This window comes from Dendrobates tinctorius, unplaced genomic scaffold (assembly GCF_039654945.1).
Source record: "Dendrobates tinctorius isolate UK_male_01 unplaced genomic scaffold, ASM3965494v1 ptg000049l, whole genome shotgun sequence".
Classification (NCBI taxonomy): Eukaryota; Metazoa; Chordata; class Amphibia; order Anura; family Dendrobatidae; genus Dendrobates; species Dendrobates tinctorius.
In genome coordinates this window covers 29,676,331-29,696,788 of record NW_027361717.1, presented here as the reverse complement: position 1 = coordinate 29,696,788, position 20,458 = coordinate 29,676,331, and the positions used below count along the sequence as shown (strand labels likewise).

General features: G+C 44.3%; 1 protein-coding gene across 6 annotated transcripts in view; it reads right to left on the bottom strand.

Moving 5' to 3' along the window:
- LOC141091189 (E3 ubiquitin-protein ligase TRIP12-like) overlaps positions 1-20,458 on the bottom strand; it is a 70,153-nt gene that overhangs the window by 7,475 nt on the left and 42,220 nt on the right. For 5 of the 6 annotated variants that reach the window (XM_073576624.1, XM_073576623.1, XM_073576625.1 and 2 more), the window contains exons 2-3: positions 13,017-13,163; positions 12,409-12,540 (exon numbers count right to left, since the gene is read on the bottom strand). In XM_073576624.1, the coding sequence (XP_073432725.1) occupies positions 12,409-12,540; positions 13,017-13,114 (230 nt within the window). In that variant the 5' untranslated portion in view covers positions 13,115-13,163. The remainder of the gene's footprint in view (positions 1-12,408; positions 12,541-13,016; positions 13,164-20,458) is intronic. The other variant, XM_073576628.1, reaches the window with a different exon arrangement.

The following is a 20,458-nucleotide window of genomic DNA, read 5'->3' as shown; positions in this document are numbered from 1 at the left end:
GTGGTTCTTAGCCTGCACAGTCACATCTTGGCACCGGACAGGTTGAAAACTATTTATCCCCGAACATGGATTACGGCGTGGAACAGAACATCGGACAGGTGAGGGATGAGGTTTTTTTTTTTGTCAATGTGATTTTATTACAGGAGACGTTGGCTTCAATGGAATGGGTGCTAGGGGAGTAACTGAGTTTTGTTATTTTTAAATAAAAATGAAACGGTTTTGTTTTGATTTCAAATAAAGGACTTTATACTTGCTGTGTGTTTATTTACAATATAACCATAGGATTAGTAATGGATAGGCATTTTATAGACGCCTCTCCATTATTAATCTCTGGGCTTGATGTCACCAGACAATACGAAGATGACATCAACCCGACAAATAAAAAATTATTACCCCATTTGTCATAGCTAAAGGGCAAGTGTGAAGAGCCAATCAAAGCGCCAGAATTGGTACATCCATTTCTGGGTGGCTGCGGGCTGCAATTTTTAGGCTGGGGGGGTGGTCAATATCCATGGCCCCTTACCAGCCTGAGAATACCAGCCCGCAGCCACATACTTTAGCAAGGCTGGTTGTGAAAAATGGGAAGGGGGAACGCCACGCCGGTTTAATTAATTTTTTCTTTTATAATAGAAGAAAAAAAAAAAAAAAAAGAAGAAGAGTGGGTTCCCCTCTATTCTTGATAACCAGTTTTGCTAACGATGACAGCTCAGAGTTTTTGCGCCTGGCTAGTTTTCAAAAATTGCAGGAGTACACAGTTATTTTTTTTTTTTAATTTCTTTATAGTGCAGGCGGTGGCTGATGAATAATTCCATCAGCCACTTGCTTTCACTGTTATTAGCGGCAGCAGGTGTAGACTGATGGGAGCAATAGTCCCATTAGCCGCCGCCTGGTCTTGCTGTTATCAGTTGAATATAACTCAACATTTTCTGCTGATCACCGACAGAGCAGGGGAGACCGAGGACAGCGGGTCTTCGGCACTGGGAACAGAGCTAACATACCTCTGCTTCCTAAGCGCTGGTACGTGTCACACTGACGACACACGGATGTCATCAGTGTGAATGGGTGCTGAACGGTTTGTGGCCCGTGCTGCTGTACAAAAAGGACGTCAGCTTACTTTGCCCACAGACACAAGGTCCGTGAAAACACAATGACGTGCACAGACCCATTCACTTGAACGGGTCTACGTGTGTAAGGGTCTTCGGTACAAGTGAAAACCATTACCACAAGTACAGTACAGACGTGTGTAAAAGGCCTTATCAGCAGTAGATTGTACAAGTAGGATTTGTAAAGCTGCTGCTAGGTAGTTTTCATAAAACATGAGCTATGCATAACCTCGCCCCCACAATTGATTGGGCAGAAAGCAGCCAAACAGTGGTGTGGGTGGGGTTATACAGAGCTCAGCATTTAGAGAATTGCTAGATCTGCAACAGATAAAACAGGTATCAAAATGACAGCAAACAACTCAGTAAGGGTGGTTTCACATTAGCGTTTAAGGCCGCAGCGTCGGCCTGCGCACGGCCACCGCTAAGCCTCGCCCCCTGCTGCGCCTCCGCCGGTAGCTCCGCCTAGGGGCGCATGACACTGCATGTGTCCCCTAGCTTTAGCACTGGGGACGCAGGCCGTGCACAGGTATGCGTTTGGCGGCGCATGCGTCCTTTTGACGGGTGCGCCGACCAGCGCCAAATGCAACCTGTTGCAATTTGGTGCGCTCGGAGCACCGTCAAAAGGATGCATGCGCCGCCAAACGCATACCTGCGCACAGCCTGCGCCCCCAGTGCTAAAGATAGGGGACGCAGGACGCATGCAGCGTCATGTACCCGTAGGCGGAGCTACCGAAGGCCGTGCGCAGGCCGACGCTGCAGCCTTAAACGCTAATGTGAAACCACCCTAAGTGATACATTGCTTGAATCGGAACTCTGCCCCTACATTACTAGCTTTTAAGTGGGGTAGCAAAAAGCTGGTGACAGATTCCCTCTAAAGTCCCAGAATAGCCTTTTATGGCCAAAAGAGGGTTAAGAACAGAAAGAAACCCCGAAACACTTGGCAATACCTTTGAACCTTATGTACCCAATAAACAGCGAATATGCCATTGTGGTGGTCATTCCTAAAGCTGATAAGGACCCATTGAATCCGGAGTCCTACAGACCAATTTCACTCCTTACGGCAGATGTAAAGATTCTGGCGAAGGCATTGGCAAACAGACTGACCCATGTGATTGATAAAGTAATCCACCCAGATCAATCGGGATTTATGCCCAATAAATCTACAGCAATCAATTTAAGGAGGCTATATTTAAATATGCAAATTCCAGCCGAAAATGCTGGAAAGAGAGTAGTAGTGTCTTTGGATGCCCATAAGGCCTTTGATTGTGTAGAATGGAAGTACTTATGGTCGGTTTTGATGGGCCTTGGGTTTGGGCCCAAGTTTATATCGTGGGTGGGGTTGCTATACTCCTCTCCAACGGCAAAAATTAGAGTGAATAATGAATTATCTGATAGTTTCTGATTACATAGGGGTACGAGGCATGGATGCCCGTTGTCTCCGTTGCTGTTTGCCCTCGCCGTGGAACCTCTGGCCACTAAAATAAGGGATGCACAAGAGATAAAAGGATTTGTTAGCTCCTGCACCGGTGACCGACCCGAACAGAGCCCAGAATACTTACCCCACCTTCTGATGTCGGCTAGGAGGACCAGGGGGAATACGTCCGCGGGCCCCTCAGCACCCGACAGCACTCCCAGAGGCATTTCCCGCTACCTTGTAGGAGCGGGAAGAAGGAAGGCCGCGGGCGCCATGACAGGTGTGGAGACCGGAGCGCAGCAGGCCCCGCCGCCACCAGGAAGTAAGGCGCAGGCGGGAGGAGAGAAAACTGGTGAGACTGCAGCCGGAGGGGGACCCCGTGGAGTCCTCCTAATAAATCCTCTGGGGCCCAGGAGATCCGTCAATCACAGGGGCACCACGCGGACGATCCCGTGCAGATACAGGCCGGCGGATCAGATAAGAACCCCGGGGGGATGAGTGCAAAACCCCCCCGTGTCACAGAGAGGCGGCAGTGTCCCCCCAGACGTCGACATGGCCACTACAGCTGTCCCTGCAGACCCTATGATGATGGACACCGCAGCATCAGATATACAAAATAATGTAACCCGCCGACCAGACGCACTCCTGACACCGCAACACGGGAGATCATTCTCCTCCACGACAGGGTGCTCCGTGACACCCATGGGAGCTGATTTCAGCCTATTATACAATAAGATAAAAGATATCCCGACGAAGCAGGATATGGAGCAGTACATTGCTCGTCTGGAATGCTCCTATAAGGCTGAACTTTCCGTATTAAGAGATGATATCCAGCAATGTGGTGAGAAAGTGGAATCTCATGACCAGCTTATAGCCTCCCTAACCGAAAGAATGGAGGCTCAGGAAACTGCCACAGCCGCACAAGCAAGACAGTTGCAAACTCTAGCTGAAATGCTGGATGATTCCGAGAATAGGGGACGCAGAAACAATATAAGAATAAGGGGATTGCCTGAGACTATATCCCCCCAAGAGTTGAACACCACTTTGAGAGATATCTTTAACTCGGTACTAGATAGGCCTCAGGATGCCCAACTGGAACTGGATCGTGCCCACAGGTCCCTGGGCCCGCGTCCCGGCGAGCAAGATCCACCAAGAGATGTGATATGCCGGGTTCACAAGTACCAACTTAAAGATGCGATCATGGGAGCAGCCAGGAAAGCAAAATCTATGAACCACTTGGGATCTCGTATACAGCTCTTCGCAGATTTGTCCAGATGGACACTACAGAGACGCAGAGCTCTCCGCCCCCTCTTAGACGAACTACAACGACGAGGCCTTCCCTATACTTGGGGTTCGGAAGGGAGGTAGAGTGCATTGTTTGAGTCATCCTGGCGGAGTTCCGGCGTTCTCAGCTGCCTTGGATCTAACGGAGGTGGATATACCTGACTGGCCACCCCTGCCTTCATACTATGGACTTCAAGGTCTCCAAAGAGGCCAGATCCCTCAGCAGCAACGTCGTCGCAGGGGTCGGCCCAACGGTCCAGGGCACATGCATCCTGTAGACGACGAGGCTGGATAGTATGCCTTGTCCTAAATTGCAGGTGGCCCTGCGGTGTTATGTTTTGAGAGTTAACTTACAGTCTAGTAGGTTATACTGGTTTGTTGTTTAAAAGCGAAGTATTTATAATACTATCAGTGCTGTCGATATTGAAAATAGTTGAGAATTGGGGCATGTTTTACTAGCCTATAATTAGCTGTTACACGTATATTCTCTATCTGTTCAGTTCCCGTTATAAAGGGAATACGATGGTTAAATCATTGCAGGGTCGGGAACCGGGGGAGTAGGTGTCTCCAACTCCTCTTTTTGCTATACACTTAACCCCCGGAGGCGCTGGGTTGCCATCGAGGCACGCAGCTGTTATATTTTACCTCCAACAGGTATTCCTGGAGTGTGCTTACTTACACTCGTATAGTTAAAAATCCTATTTCTTTGTCTCCTTTCTCTTTTTCCTTTTTCTAACCTCTCGTCTACTTTCTTTGTTAATACCCACTCCCTTCACTAGCTCTCCCTCCCTCATCAACAACGGGCGTAGGACTCCGGAGCCGATCCATCTTGTTGGCCGTAGCCTGCATCCTTGGCCTCACGCTGCAGATACAATGTCGGGTAAGAACACTGTACAAAAGATAACACTGGGCTCTTTGAATACTAGAGGCTTTAATACTCCGCAGAAGCGGTCACATATTTTATATGGCATGCATAAGAAAAGAGAAAATATAGTAATCCTACAAGAGACACATTTTAAAGTCGGACACATCCCTAATATTCACGACAGACATTACACGACCTGGTTTCATAGTGCTAACCCGGATTCACGCTCCCGCGGGGTCTCCATAGCGCTCCATAAATCCCTCCAGCATACCATATTGGACACATTGGTTGATGCGGAGGGCAGATACGTGCTTTTGAAAATTCAAATTTTTTCAACCACATATACTATAGCGGGTTGGTACGCTCCCGGCCGGGACCAAATACGAGCTGCTAGATCTTTCCCGAAGATCGTGGCTGAGTTTGCCGAGGGGGTGGTCATACTGGGAGGTGACTTTAACATGACTCTTAACCTGACTCTAGACTCCACGGCAGCGAGGTCATATCTTTCATATCGCCAGCTATCCTCACTGAAAAGGGATCTCCAGGATTTGCGACTCACTGATGTCTGGAGACTTTGTAATCCCACTGAAAGACTACACGTTCTTTTCCACACCGCACAACTCTTATGGGATGATTGATTTCTTTCTCCTTAGCCACTGTGCATTGGCCTGGAACCCGAGACCTTCTATCGGGAGTTTTCTATGGTCGGATCATGCTCCAGTGTTTCTGGACATTAGCCCTCCTGACTCGGGGCAGCGGCAGTGGACATGGAGATTGAACGATAATCTTTTAAAAGATAATACTTGTGCGGCCGACATCAAGTCTACCATAGCGGACTTCTTACAAGACCATGCACACGACACTACTGCCATCCCTGTTAAATGGGAGGCCCTTAAATGTGTTCTCAGAGGGGTCCTCATTAAGCATGGATCTCGCTTGAAACGAATAAAAAGTAAAGAGATTACAGACTTGACAGAAAAGATATTGACGTTAGAGACGAAGCATAAAACGGACAAGGACACGGAAACGCTGATTGACTTGATCAAATACAGAGACGATCTGAAGTCCCTACTGAATGAGAAATACCGACACCACAGAAATCGCTTTAAAAGTATATTATACGGTCAAGCTAACAAATATGGACATCTACTGGCCAGGTTCTTACATCCGCGTAACCAGACTACATATATCTCTTCTCTCCAGCAAAAGGGGGGGGTCGAGCGACGTCGAACCCGACAGAAATTTTGGACATAATGAGGCATTACTATCATACATTATATAATATTGGTGGAGATTGTTCCCCTCAGTCACCTTTGGATCCTCAACCAAGCATAGAATCGTATATTCACGACACCGCTCTTCCCACACTGGCCACGGATTTAACCATCCCGTTGGATTCGGACTTTACGACAGAGGAGATTGTTGAAGTCATCCAAAACACTCCGGCTGGTAAAAGCCCGGGACCGGATGGGTTTTCCCCTCATTTCTATAAGATGTTTCAGGAACAACTTAGCCCTATTATGACGGGGGTATTTAACTCCATCACAGCTGAGTCCCCGTTTGCCCCACAGTCTTTAGAGGCTTTTATTACGGTGTTGCCAAAGCCGGGCAGGGACCCTAAATTAGTAACAAATTATCGCCCAATATCTCTCATCAATGTTGATGTAAAATTATACGCCAAAATACTGGCTAATCGTCTGGCTCCCCTCTTGCCCTCGGTAATACATTCAGATCAGGTGGGGTTTGTGCGAGGAAGGGAGGCGAGGGACGGCATAAGTAAGACTCTCAACTTGACTGCCTATGCTAAATCGAAATGTAAACCGTTGGCTGTACTGTCGATGGATGCGGAGAAAGCCTTCGACCGTGTGCACTGGGGCTTCATGTTTTCGGCCCTGCGACAGCTGGGCCTAGGGAACCGTTTTCTGCATAGGGTCGCAGCCCTATACTCTGGCCCGTCGGCCAGGGTCAAGGTAAATGGAGCAATGTCGGGCTCTATGACCATTGGGAACGGGACCAGGCAGGGATGCCCTTTGTCGCCCCTTCTCTATGCGATAGTTATGGAGCACTTAGCAGTGGCGATCAGGAAGAATCCTAGTGTACACGGTCTATGGGTGGACGAGATTCAGTATAAAGTCTCTCTTTATGCGGATGACCTCTTAGTGTATATATCCCAGCCACACATAACCCTTCCATCATTGATGGAGGAGTTTCAAAAATACGGAGGTCAGTAACTTCAAGATTAACTTTCAGAAAACTGAAGCCCTAAATATATCCCTAGGACAGGCTGAACTTATAAGACTTATGGGAAATTTCCCCTTCCGGTGGAAGACTGGGGCCATTCAATATTTGGGCATTCAAATCCCTACTGACACGACCGACTTATATAAGTTAAATTATGTGCCTTTGTTGGAGTCGACTCTGAAGCGGTTGAGGGAATACGGACGGAAGACCATCTCATGGTTTGGTAGGATGAATTCATTTAAAATGGACATTCTTCCAAGGTTCTTATATCTATTCCAGGCGGTCCCGATAGTGCCGCCGAAGACATTCTTTCAGACCATTAGATCTGCGTTAATACGCTTTGTCTGGCAGACATCTAAACCTCGTCTTAAATATTCTATTCTAACCGCCCCGAAACCCAGAGGTGGAGCGGGCCTCCCTGACCTGGAACTCTATCACAGAGCTTCCCTACTTGCACGTCTGTTTGACTGGCAGTTCGGTCATCATTCTAAACAATGGGTACAATTGGAACAGGTATCTTTCGGCGTCCCATTGCGTCATCTCCCGTGGATCAGACGAACTGAACAGGTTGCAAATGACTATAAGGGACCAACAGGTTTCTTGACTCGAGAAGTTCTACGGGTCTGGAATCGGGTTAAACATAAACAGAAACTGATCAGTAATTTGAACCCACTGTCACCGATATTTGGTAATCCGGGCTTTCCCCCAGGGTGTCACAGAGACCAATTTTTGGGTTGGCACAGGAGTTCTGACTTACGATTGGGACAGACACTAATGGACGGAAAATTTCCGACATGGGACGCCTTACGGGAAAGTTCCCAGGTAGGACATTCTCCTGGTTGGAGTATAACCAGTTGCGATCGTTTATACGGGGACGTTTGGCCGACTGTACTTCTCGCCCTCCCATGACGCGGTTGGAAGCTCTCTTACAAATGCAAGACCCTCCCTCACATTTGATTTCCTTTTTATATAAGGAACTTCACTCAGGGGATTCGGAAGGGGTTCCAAGTTACATCCGCGCATGGGAGGAAGAGATGGGATGCAAGTTCTCGAAGGAGGACCTTGATAAAGCTTTTCTTTATACACATAAAATGTCTCCGGCCGGGGGCGCTCAAGAGAAAAATTACAAGATACTGACTAGGTGGTATCTGTCCCCCGTTAGATTGAAGTCCATCTTCCCGACATTGGATGATACATGCTGGCGATGTGCAATGGAGAGAGGCACGCTATACCACATATGGTGGCAATGCCCTGCTATACGACTCTTTTGGGAGGGGGTTTTTCGGGCATACCAGGAGATCTCTGGGAAATGTGTCCTTCCCTCCCCACAAATTGCCATTTTATCAATTCTTCCGGGTTCCATATCAACACAAAAGAAGAGCCTTCTCCGGTTTTGTATTACTGCAGCAAGGATGGTGATCCCGCGCTACTGGCGTACAACGACAAAGCCAACTATAGCAGAGTGGTTATCAGAGTTTATAGACATTTTTCGTATGGAGGAGTTGATGGCTGAATTGGAGGGAGATAATTCTCGCTTGATTCGAACATGGCAGCCCTGGATAGTGTTCAGGGAGACGCCTGGACTACTTCGGTTAACTGAAAATATTTCTTAGAGACCGGCTCGGAGATCCGTAACCCATCCCTCAGTCCCCCCCTCCCCTCCCTGTGAGTTATCCTTTTCTTTCTGTTTCCTTACCCTATCTCTTTGATACTTGTAATACACCCTCACAGGTTATGGGTAAAATGTTGGCGAATCCGGTATGGCTTGGTGTATAACCATGTATAATACTGTCATCTTGTCATCTGCACCTCAAAAACACTTCTAGAATTCGACCTTTTCTTACTTTTGACTCTGCAAAAACTCTTACTGTTTCTCTTATTCATTCTCGTCTCGACTATTGTAACTCTCTTCTAATCGGTCTCCCTCTTACAAAACTCTCCCCTCTCCAATCTGTCTTGAATGCTGCAGCCAGGATCATATTCCTCACCAATCGTTACACCGATGCCTCTACCTTGTGCCAGTCATTACACTGGCTACCCATCCACTCCAGAATTCAGTATAAACTTATTACCCTCACCCACAAAGCCCTCCATGGCTCAGCACCACCCTACATCTCCTCCCTTGTTTCAGTATACCACCCTACCCGCGCCCTCCGTTCTGCTGATGACCTGAGGTTAGTATCCTCAATAGTCAGAACCTCCCACTCCCGTCTCCAAGACTTTACACGTGCCGCGCCAATTCTTTGGAATGCACTTCCCAGGTCAATACGATTAGTCCCCAGTCCCCACAATTTTAAGCGTGTCCTGAAAACGCATTTATTCAGACTGGCCTATCGCCTCAACACATTAACCTAACCTATCCCTGTGTGGCAGAGCCAAAAATTTTACCATAACCAGGTTCCCAGCATCATGTTCCCACATGCTTTATGCATCCATTAGCCCTCTGTGTCTGTACTGTTACACACTTAACATTATGGCTGGTCCATACAATCAGGGCAACTGTTACCACCCACCTTTCGTGTCTACCTCTTTCCTCATAGACTGTAAGCTTGCGAGCAGGGCCCTCACTCCTCTTGGTATTTGTTATAATCTACTGTATGTGATTATTGTTATGCTGTAATGTCTATTGTCTGTACAAATCCCCTCTGAAATGTAAAGTGCTGCGGAATATGTCGGCGCTATAAAAATAAAATTTATTATTATTATTACTGTATCTTGTACCTTATGTCTTGTTTGTTATATGTTAAAATCTTTTAACTTCTTCAATAAAAAAGATTCAACATAAAAGGATTTGTCTATGGAGTGAAGGAGGAGAGGGTGTCTTTGTATGCCGACGATATTTTGCTATTTTTGGAGGACTCAGGGGAGAATTTGGATAACGCAGTGGCATTAATTGAGGAATTCGGGGAATTTTCCGGACTCAAAATCAATTGGGACAAATCGTGCATAATGCCCATTGATGAGGTAGATGGGGATATGGAGGAGGTGGAAAGGTCAGCAAAATTGAAGGTAGTTTCAAAATTTAAATATTTGGGGATACAAAATCGCCCTTCCTTTGACTAGGTTTGAAGAACTTAATCTAAGCCCTTTGCTACAAAAAATTCGTTCCAAAATATCAGCATGGAATAAATTACATCTTTCGGTAATTGGAAGGGTGAACCTTCTAAAAATGATTGTGATGCCACAGCTGTTATATGTACTGCATAATTCTCCAATTTGGATCTCGCAGAGTAGGTTCCACAAAATTAAATCGCTGTTTGGCGAACTAATATGGGGGGGGGGTTTAAACAAACTTTGCAGAGGCCGAAGGAGGAAGGAGGATTGGCGCTTCCCAACCCCTGGGTATATTTTTTATCAGAACAATGCCAGCATATTGGAGGATGGGGGGTGGAGACGGGACAGGGACAATCGCCCAGTAGTTTGAGATATTTGTTTGGAAAATGGCCTCTGGGAGAGAGTTTAGAAGGGGGGGCAGTTTTTAAAATTAGGCTCTCTGTTTCCTACTGTTCTCCTAATTCATAAGGTATGGGAAAAGGTAAACAGATAAGGGGTGTCACGGGCCTTACCAAATACTCTCCTGTATGGGATAATATAAATTTGCAAGAATTCGGGCAAATGGAAGGATTTGGGCCCTGGAGAGAGGCAGGAATCAGAAGGATGGGACAGCTAATGGGTCAGGGAAGACTTAAGTCATTTGTGGAGCTGCAGACAGAATTCCAGTTACCGCATTACCGAGTTTTGTTAATAAAAATTTATGATTATATGTGAACTGCTTGATGTCATATGATATAATTGTTATCATTTAATAAAAATTTATCTGATTAAAAAAAAAACAGCGAATATGATTTTATAAAGCAGTTGACAGCCCCTTTTAAAAAGTGGCTTAGTGTGTCAAGGGTGGTGGTAAAGCACAAATATACTTCCTTACCAGACCAGCAGAGCTACTCCATACATGCTCTGATCAAGAGACCAAGCTGGCTTTCCTCATTTGGTAGGGAGATTGTCAAAATGTGATCTCTGCAGTCGCTCAGAAGCAGTACAAAGCAGCAGCACAGGTCACATAGATCATTTTTTGCCACCATGTTTAAATCTGACCAAATGTATACAATGAAACACCCATGTAGATTCCCTAGATGAAAAATATTTCTGCACTGAATTAAATCTAAACTATAATTTTGTTTGTGAACATCTGTCAATCTTTCACCCTCTTCCCTTCCCCATGCTTCTAGACATATAACTTGGTCACTTTATTGATCGGTAGCACAGACCTGAGTGTTTTCTCTCCATCTAGCTTAGTATGTAGAAGTAAAATTATCCAACATACACTCTTCAATAGCAGGATTGTTTATGATCTGTACATTTTTTTAAATTTAATTACAAAAGAAAGACGTAATATTGGCAAGGCTTTATGGCACCACATTTGCATTTGATATTACCTGTCAGACTTTCACCTATTGGTTTAAGAAAAGAATTGGAAACTAAAACAGACGCATAAGTAATGAATGAAAATAGGATTTCTCAAACTGCATCATGTGCCTGTAAACACAAAAGCCCAGTGGAGCAGAATCTTAAAGGCAAATCGTATACTATATTTAAGGGGATTTTCCATTACATTTCAACGTTAGTCACTTCTTTCTTGCAAAGTAAATAAAAAGTAGCATTACATACTACAACCATTCGGCACTTCAGCGTGGTCACTCCAGTGGTATCTCACAAGCCCAGCATTTTTGAAGTCGTGTCCATTTAGTCAGCTGACCACTGAGATCAATGACTGACTGCAGGATCAGGTGACAGATGGACAACAAAATGTTACTTCCAGTCCCAGCCGAGGCTTGGAGTGGCAAGTATATTCTATAACAAAACTCTACCCTTTGGCAAAGCTGAAAAGTAATGAAAACACCTTTATGTGGGTCATATGCATAAGATAGTGAGCACTTGGCCTGTATCTAAACCAACAGCTATTGCTCCTGACTGAACCATAATTCTGTCTTGTGTGTCTTTTAATGCAAGAGGGGAATATTCAGTTGTCGGAAACCTCTGGCAGTGACCTTTCCTTTACAGGACCAAAGGATCAAGCATGTTGGAATCCAATAGGTTTGATCCATTCTTCGGCAGGCAGAAGAGAGCTGTGACTGCCACCATACATAAAGATGGCCACTCCTGCTGAAATCAACAGCTACAAAACGTAAAAAGGTCTGAAATGTAAATAACGCATGAGGGAAAAAAAAAAAAAAAAAAAAATCAGCGATTACAACACACGACAGACATACAAGAAATGTTTAGTGTATTAAGCAAGGAAATAAAAGCAAGAAAAAGAAGCAAGACATGACTACTTCTAAAATAAGAAAACCTAAGCATATTTTCACTTAAGTCTTGGCAAGAAAAAAGACAGTTCTGAATCCTTTACTACATCTTGGCGTATTGCTCCACCAATAGTACTAGCAAGACATTGGACTACCAATTCTACAGTATACAATTCATAAAGTAGTTAGTAAAGTTACCTTTTAGAGCTGTGTCCCCTGGACTGGCCAGTAGCTGTATTAGACTGCACTTTGGGGGTCTTAGAAAGTGACTTTCTGCTCTCAGGAAGGCTAGGGGTCTTATGTTCTGCCTGATCTAACTGGGACCTGTTGCTGGAAAACCAAGAGAGAACTGCATCAGAGCAAACAGGACACACAGATCCCTCCTGCTATGTTCAGCATAGAAACATGACTTGGTAGTAGCTATGATAAAGCTATGGTAAACTTTTGTAACAACGTTGCAGGAAAAAAGAAAAAATTACAATCTTCCTTCAAGAAACAATTGGTCAGGATATGCCCTTGCGTTAAGAGTTAGAAGTTTTAGAGTAATCAGCAAGATCAAGATAGATATTAAGATTGTAAACCTTAATTGAGAACACCCGCAAATGAATGAGAATAGACAACATCAACAATCCAACAAAAAGTCAAACAAGAGTAATCTGCACCAAAGTACACCTGTCTGTACTTAACCAAGGCAACCAAATCACTCCACTGTGTATAAAGGCTTCTTTTTGTTGCAGAAGCTGGAGATATAATTTTGGATGAGCAGTATGTGACCTTCATAACGCACAGCAGTGAGGCTTCCTTACCTTCCTCCAGCAGTGTCCTCTTGCGGCTGGGCCCCAGCAGTGTTCCTCTGTGAACGTCGCAGTGACCCCCCTGGATTGTTATTAGGCCGGCTGGACATTGGCACCTCTCTCCTGAAGGGACATACCCTTTCTAGACACTACCATTCACTGCAAAAATAAAAACAGAATAAAAACAAATGTTTTAATATTGTTCCTCTCAAATACAGCAAACTATACAGATACAAACAAACACTGACTAAGGCCCAGTCCACACTTTGTCTTTTACATCAGTATTTATAAGCTAAAACCAGGAGAGGAAGAATCAGAGGAAAAGTATAATAGAAACACGTCACCACTTCTGTATTTATCACCCACTCCTGGTTTTAGCTAAGGCCTCTTTCACACATTCGTTTAGCGCCCCGTCAGGCGAGATCCGGCTTTTTTTTTTGTAAAACCGGATCCAGCGAAATGCAATGCCGGATCCGGTTTTTCCCCATTGACTTGTATTATCGGCGGATCGCATTGCGGTTCGTCCGTTTTTTGCCAGATCCGACTATTTGGCTCATTCCGGCGTCTGGAAAAAACGGCTACTGTAACTTTTTTTTGTCTCCGGCGAAAAAGCCGGAAGCGCCGGATCCGACGCTTCCGGCTTTTTGCCACAATGAAAGTCTATGGGCGCCGGATCCAGAAAAAGACGGATCCAGCCACCAGATCCGTTTTTTGAAGTCTGCGCATGCTCAGATCCAATTGGCCAGCCCCCAGGAAACAGATATAACCTGCTAGATGGATCCGGCAGAAAAACGGATCCGTTTCTACAGTTGTCTAAAATTTACGCCGGATCCGTTTTTTCTAAAAATAGCCGGATCCTGCCTGACGGCAAAAAAACTGATGTGTGAAAGTAGCCTTACAAATAATGATGTAAAAAACTGACCAAATACAGAACGTGTGGACATGGCCTTAAAGTCATTATAGTAGGAGACAAACATAGTGATATGGTCCAAAAGGAGAGAGAGAAGCTGCTCCAGACATTCTGCAGTTCATGGTCATGGTGCAGCATGAAGACTGGATTGTCCATGCTAATGGACCTCTGAAAGCCAGCACACAACGTTATGTTCCTCCACATATTTTGTATTTAGATTATTACGAGGCACATTTTAATTGTAAACTTTTTTAAAATCACGACACAACTGGACTAGCTGAGGACATGACTGCATGAGAGCGTTTCAGAAAGGCATCTCTGCCTGAATGAGCGCAGTGTATAAAGCAGTTCTAACACTTCTCCTGCCAGAGATTACATGATCGCCAGGAAACCTAAAGGTGCAGGACCTGCTGGTGTGAGCAGACAAGGAGCAGATCTTCAGGCCAATTTTGGCCCTTATGTTGAACCATTGTTTCCTCTAATTTTTTATGCATTCTGGGAGCCATAACTTTTTTTTTATCTTTCTCTCAAAGTAGCTATATTATGAACTAGCTGAAGAGCCCGGCGCTGCCCGGGCATAGTAACTAACTGTGGTTAGTTATAACAAATTATAATTATCCTCCATCCCATAGTCCAGTGCCCATATACCCATCATACATATCCTCCATCCCATAGGCCCGCGCCCATATACCCATCATACATATCCTCCATCCCATAGTCCCATGCCCATATACCCATCATACATATCAGGGCTGTGGAGTCGGAGTCGTGGAGTCGGAGTTAGTTTTGGTTGGAGTCGGAGTCGGTAGAAATGTACCGACTCCAGCTTTAAAAAAAATGTATTAATATTTCATAATTGAACTTTCATATGAATTTTATAAATGTTACTCAAATATATATGTTCTATCAAACTATGAACAACAGTGATAAGCAGTTCTGCTGGAGATAGAGACATTTCTTACTTCTTGTGTGTCACTGTTCTCCACTGCCCTTATCTAATCTTATACTTGGTTAACCTCATGCTGCCCCAACCCCCCTACTTACAATGTATGAAACTGAAAGTGAAAAGGTGTTGTAAATTCTTAGTAGTAAAGCTCCTCCTCTAGACTAGATCATACTAGGTGTGCGTCTTCCAAGCATCTCACAGCTGCCTGCTACTCAGAAGAGGAAGACTGTAAGAAGTATTATCCTTTCAACAAACTTTGCATCAGTTAACTGTGAGTACATGAGGAATAATAACAGTATTACTGACCACTATATCAGTTGTACGACCTGGCAATAATTTTGTACAATTGTTTTTAGGAAAAACAATTGTCATTTGGATTGTGAATGCAGAATTAAAAACCTGAGAATGTCAAAGAAGCATCACATTAAATCAGCTGTATTTGAACATTTCACCATCACTCAAGATAGAAAACATTATGTCTGTCAGTGTATGACAAATGATCCAGACGAAAACAAATGCTGTGAAGCCAAGATGAGTGCATATTCAGGCAAAGATAAAAATGCTCCTACCAGAGCTTCTAATCTAAAGAGACATTTACAGCGCTTTCATCCAGAAGTACTGAAAGCAGTGGATGAGAAAGACTGCATCCAAACCAATGAACCAGTGCCCAGCTCTTCCAGCCAAACAAAGGAGCAGAGAACTTTGCAGCCATCAGTTGCAAGATATTTTGTCAGTGACAAAGTTACTGTGACAATGACAGTAGATACATTTAAAAAACAGATCATAGAGCTTGTTGTAAAGGATAGTGTGCCTATTTCATTATTTTCACGACCAGCTTTTATGTGTCTGAATGGGGAAATGGCCCGCAAGCTTGGTGTTTCTCTGGAGAGAGAGAGTATTAGAAAATTAGTAATCGAAGAAGCTTTTAAACAAAAGGAAGAACTTATAAAAACTCTCAAGGGACGCTTTCTGTTTCTTAAAATGGATGCCTGCACACATCACAGAGTGAACTATTTTGCCATCAATGTCCGATTTGTTTGTGACAAAAATGAAATAGTTACCAAGACATTGGCAGTAAAAGACACCAAAGCTCATCACCAAGCTTTCTCCAGGTCTTGGTGGAAAAGGTTCTGCAAGACTATGAACTTAAAAAAGAGCAAGTTCTTTCTGTCGTAACTGACAATGCTTCAAATATGATAAGTACTATTAAGCTAATGAATGAGAGTAATGATGGTGACCAGCAGCTAGAAGAACATTCTGGGTCCACAGAAATGTTTGAAATAGAGGAACACAGTATTGTAACTGAGGAGCAAACTGAAGTTGCTTCAGATGAACAGCAACATGATAGCTTAGATGATCTTGTTGAAACGGTGTCAATATTTTCTTTCATTCATCACATGCGCTGTGTTGTGCATACGCTACAGCTGGCTATAAGAGACAGTCTACAAGAAGGACATGCTGCTGCACTGATTGGCAAGGTGAGAAAATTGGCTACTGTTGCCAGAACCCCTAAAGTTGACTCAATTTTGAAGAGACGTGCTGGAAAAGGGGCAATTATTGATCAAGCCACATGATGGGGCAGTACTTACTTAATGATTCAGCGCTTGGTTGAACTGAAAACCTTTCTTGTAGACATGGCTAACCCTCAACTGACGCTAAATGAAAGTCAGTGGAATCAAGTGACTGAGCTGGAAAAATTGCTAGAGCACCCATTTACAGTGACTAAAAAATTACAAGCAGAGGACTTAACTCCAGGTATTTTCTTAAAGGAGTGGAAGAACCTGATGTTTCGCCTGTCCCAAAGAGGAGGGTTAATTGCAAGTGGCATTGCTACATCAATGAAACGGAGAGAGGAGCTACTATTACAAAATAACATTCTTTTGGCAGCTGGTTATGTAGACCCAATGCATCGGATTCTTCTAGATGATCAACAGCTAAGTAAAGGAAAAGAAGCTCTGTTTGAAATAGCAGTAAGGATGAAAGGGTTGCAGAACAGTCAGGAGGAACAAGAAGAATTTGGTCGTCCTGCCACATCTTCACCCTCATCATCAACTGATGAAGAATTTAATTTCGAAAAATATTTGGATCACAAGGACCGTGCAAAGCGTTCCCGCATAGAAGAGTCATCCCCATCAAGGAACACAGCCAGTACATTTCAGAAGAATTTTTCATGTGCACTAAAAGAAATTGAGAAATTTGACCGTTCATCAAAAATAACAGTGCAACAAGCGATTCCTCTGTATCCTGACATTGTCAGAGATGTTGCCCTAGTGGTTACTGCTTTGCCACCAACACAAGTTAGTGTAGAGAGGTTGTTCTCTGCTCTCAAAATAATTAGATCAGATTTGAGGGCATCCATGAAGGAGGATCTGACAGAGGCAATACTTTTTCTGAGGACAAATTTATAGATTTCTTCTTATTAACTGCATAAAAGTGTTTATTGCATATTTACTTACAGTTTAGAAAAGTTTATAAAAGTTATTTGCTATATTCTAATTGTATTCTAATAAATGTAGTTTTTGTTCTAAGTGGTCTGATTACTTATATGATGGTGAGAAACTGAATAAGCACGATGTTTAATATTTTACAACAGTAAATTTTTTGTTATGAATTGGCCATTTATGAAGGAGTCGGAGTCGGAGTCGGAGCCGGAGTCGGAGCCTGATAAAATCCAGGAGTCGGAGTCGCAACTGTGGCTTACCGACTCCACAGCACTGATACATATTCGCCATCCCATAGTCCCATGCCCATATACCCTTCACACATCCTTCATCTCATAGTCCCGTGCCCATATACCCATCATACCTATCCTCCATCCCATAGTCCCGTGCCCATATACCCATCATACATATTCTCCATGCCATAGTCCCATGCCCATATACCCATCATACATATTCGCCATCCCATAGTCCCATGCCCATATACCCATCATACATATTCGCCATCCCATAGTCCCATGCCCATATATCCTTCACACATCCTTCATCTCATAGTCCCATGCTCATATACCCATCATACATATTCGCCATCCCATAGTCCCGTGCCCATATAACCATCACACATCCTCCATCCCATAGTCCCGTGCCCATATAACCATCATACATATCCGCCATCCCATAGTCCCGTGCCCATATACCCGTCATACATATCCTCCATCCCACAGTCCAGTGCCCATATACCCATCACACATCCTCCATCCCATAGTCAACCATTATGACATCATAATGAGCGGCGGGGCTTGCAACCTATGACGACATCAGCGTCGCCATGGCAACCATTGTGACATCATAATGAGGGGCGGGGCTTGATACGCACACACTTTCCCCCCCCCATTATGTAGACAGGGGCAAAATTGTTTGGTGAATTGGAACGCACGGGGTTAAAATTTGGCCTCACAACATAGCTTAGGACGCTCTCGGGGTCCAGACGTGTGACTGTGCCAAATTTTGTGGCTGTAGCTGCGACGGTGTGGATGCCAATCCCGGACATATACACACACACACACATACACACACTTTGAGCTTTATATATTAGATTGTCTTTTATCGAGGATAAGGTGTGTTTGTTAGGCCATGTGCTCACGATCAGGAAATAGCAGCGTTTTGGACGCGGTGCATTTTTGCTGCATCCAAAATGCTGTGTTCTAATCAAGAAGGTAGATCTGCATGTGTTCATTGAACCATCTATCATGACGGTTTTTAGATTTAGCAGAGCCACAGATGATGGCCCAGACCAGAGGTCTCAAACTGCATTCCTCAAGGGCCGCAAACAGGTCATGTTCTCAGGATTTCCTTAGCATTGAACAAGGTGCTGGAATCATTATCTGTGCAGCTGATACATTATCACCTGTGCAATACAAGGAAATCCTGAAAACATGACCTGTTTGCGGCCCTTGAGGAATGCAGTTTGAGACCTCTGGCCTAGACATTAATATCTTTTTATACAGACCCTAACACAACCGCCCCAATTAAACAGTAGACATGTCCTCAATTACAACAAGGGCTGTGGAGTTAGTCTGTGTTAAATGGATCGACTCCTAAAATATATATTGGGTACAGTAGTACAATGCAGTATGTACTAAACATTTTTTTCATAATTTGGAAAAGTTCTGAAAATGTCCTATAATGTCTGTTCTATTCTTGACCTAAAGATGAATCTGTGCTGCACTTCATGTACATGCTCAGCAGTGAGGCCGTGCTGCGGAGTCGGAGGTTTGGCTTACCGACTCCACAGTCCTCATTACGACTGGACTAATTCATACCCCTGTGTCTTTCTAGCAGCCAAACAAGCTGTTATATGACAGTCTATCACATTAATGTGTATGATCTAAGAATGGAAGTGACAATTTGTTTTCTGCCATCAGATAACAAAGTAGTTGAAACACCAAAAGTAAGTGCTGTAACCTGTACAGACGCTGTTAAAGGGAATCTGTCACCCCATTTTAGCCCTATAAGCTGCGGCCACCGCCATCAGGGGCTTATCTACAGCATTCTGTAATGCTGTAGATAAGCCCCCGATGTAACCTGATATATAAGAAAAAAGTTAGATTATACTCACCGGGGGGGGCGGAGTTGGGTGCGGTGGGTGTCGGTCCGGCGCCTCCCATCTTCATACGACGTACTGCAGTACGCAGGCGCCAGGGAAAGAGGTCCGGCACATGCACACTGCAGCACTTTATTCTGCCCTCAACAGGGCAGATATAGTACGCCTGCGCAGGAGCCGAGGGAGAAGCAAGGAGGAGGACATCATCGTATGAAGATGGGAGGCGCCGGACGGGACAGCGACACCCATCGGACCAGACCGAACGCCGGGGTGAGTATAATCTAACTTTTTTCCTCTTTCAGGTTACATCAGGGACTTATCTACAGCATTACAGAATGCTGTAGATAAGCCCCTGATGGCGGTGGCCACAGCCAATAGGCAAAAAATGGGGTGACAGATTCCCTTTAATATTTGATCCTGCAAAGGATCAATCAAAACTTGGCCACATGGGTGCATCTTGTGCCTACAGGTAACAAGGAGAATGACAGAACATGCTATCTCTATTAGAAGAGGAAAGCTGCAAGAACTCTTACACAAGCACTAGCCTTACAGATTACTTCCTACACATAACTACTATACAGGACTCTGGCCTGTACACAGTATCATCGAACATGCAGTATTCACCATCATTTATCTTTCAAACTACTTTAAACAGCAACATAAAGCATGTTAACATTTCAGAAAGAAAATATCTGGAAAAACTGTGTAATAAATCAGGGAGCACATGTTCCACACAATCTGTAAAGTTCATAGCCACCTACAGTGGAAAATAAGCTGGTGACCCCTATAACGTACAGGAGGCCACTTCAAATCTTACTATCACTAAACCTGTTGGCGCATTCAGGCCCACATCACCACAAGAGTCTACAGATACACAACCACGTCTATCCCCGCCAAGCTGACTCACGTCAGCTTCCTTTGGCAATTACACAACTCTGCCAACAATAGCAGGGACTAGTTTATACAAGGTCAGTCATGCCATAAATGTGCATATCTGTAAAGGATTTTCAGTAGGAGTGCTTTCATAACTAACACTACGGAGAAAGCAGACTAAGA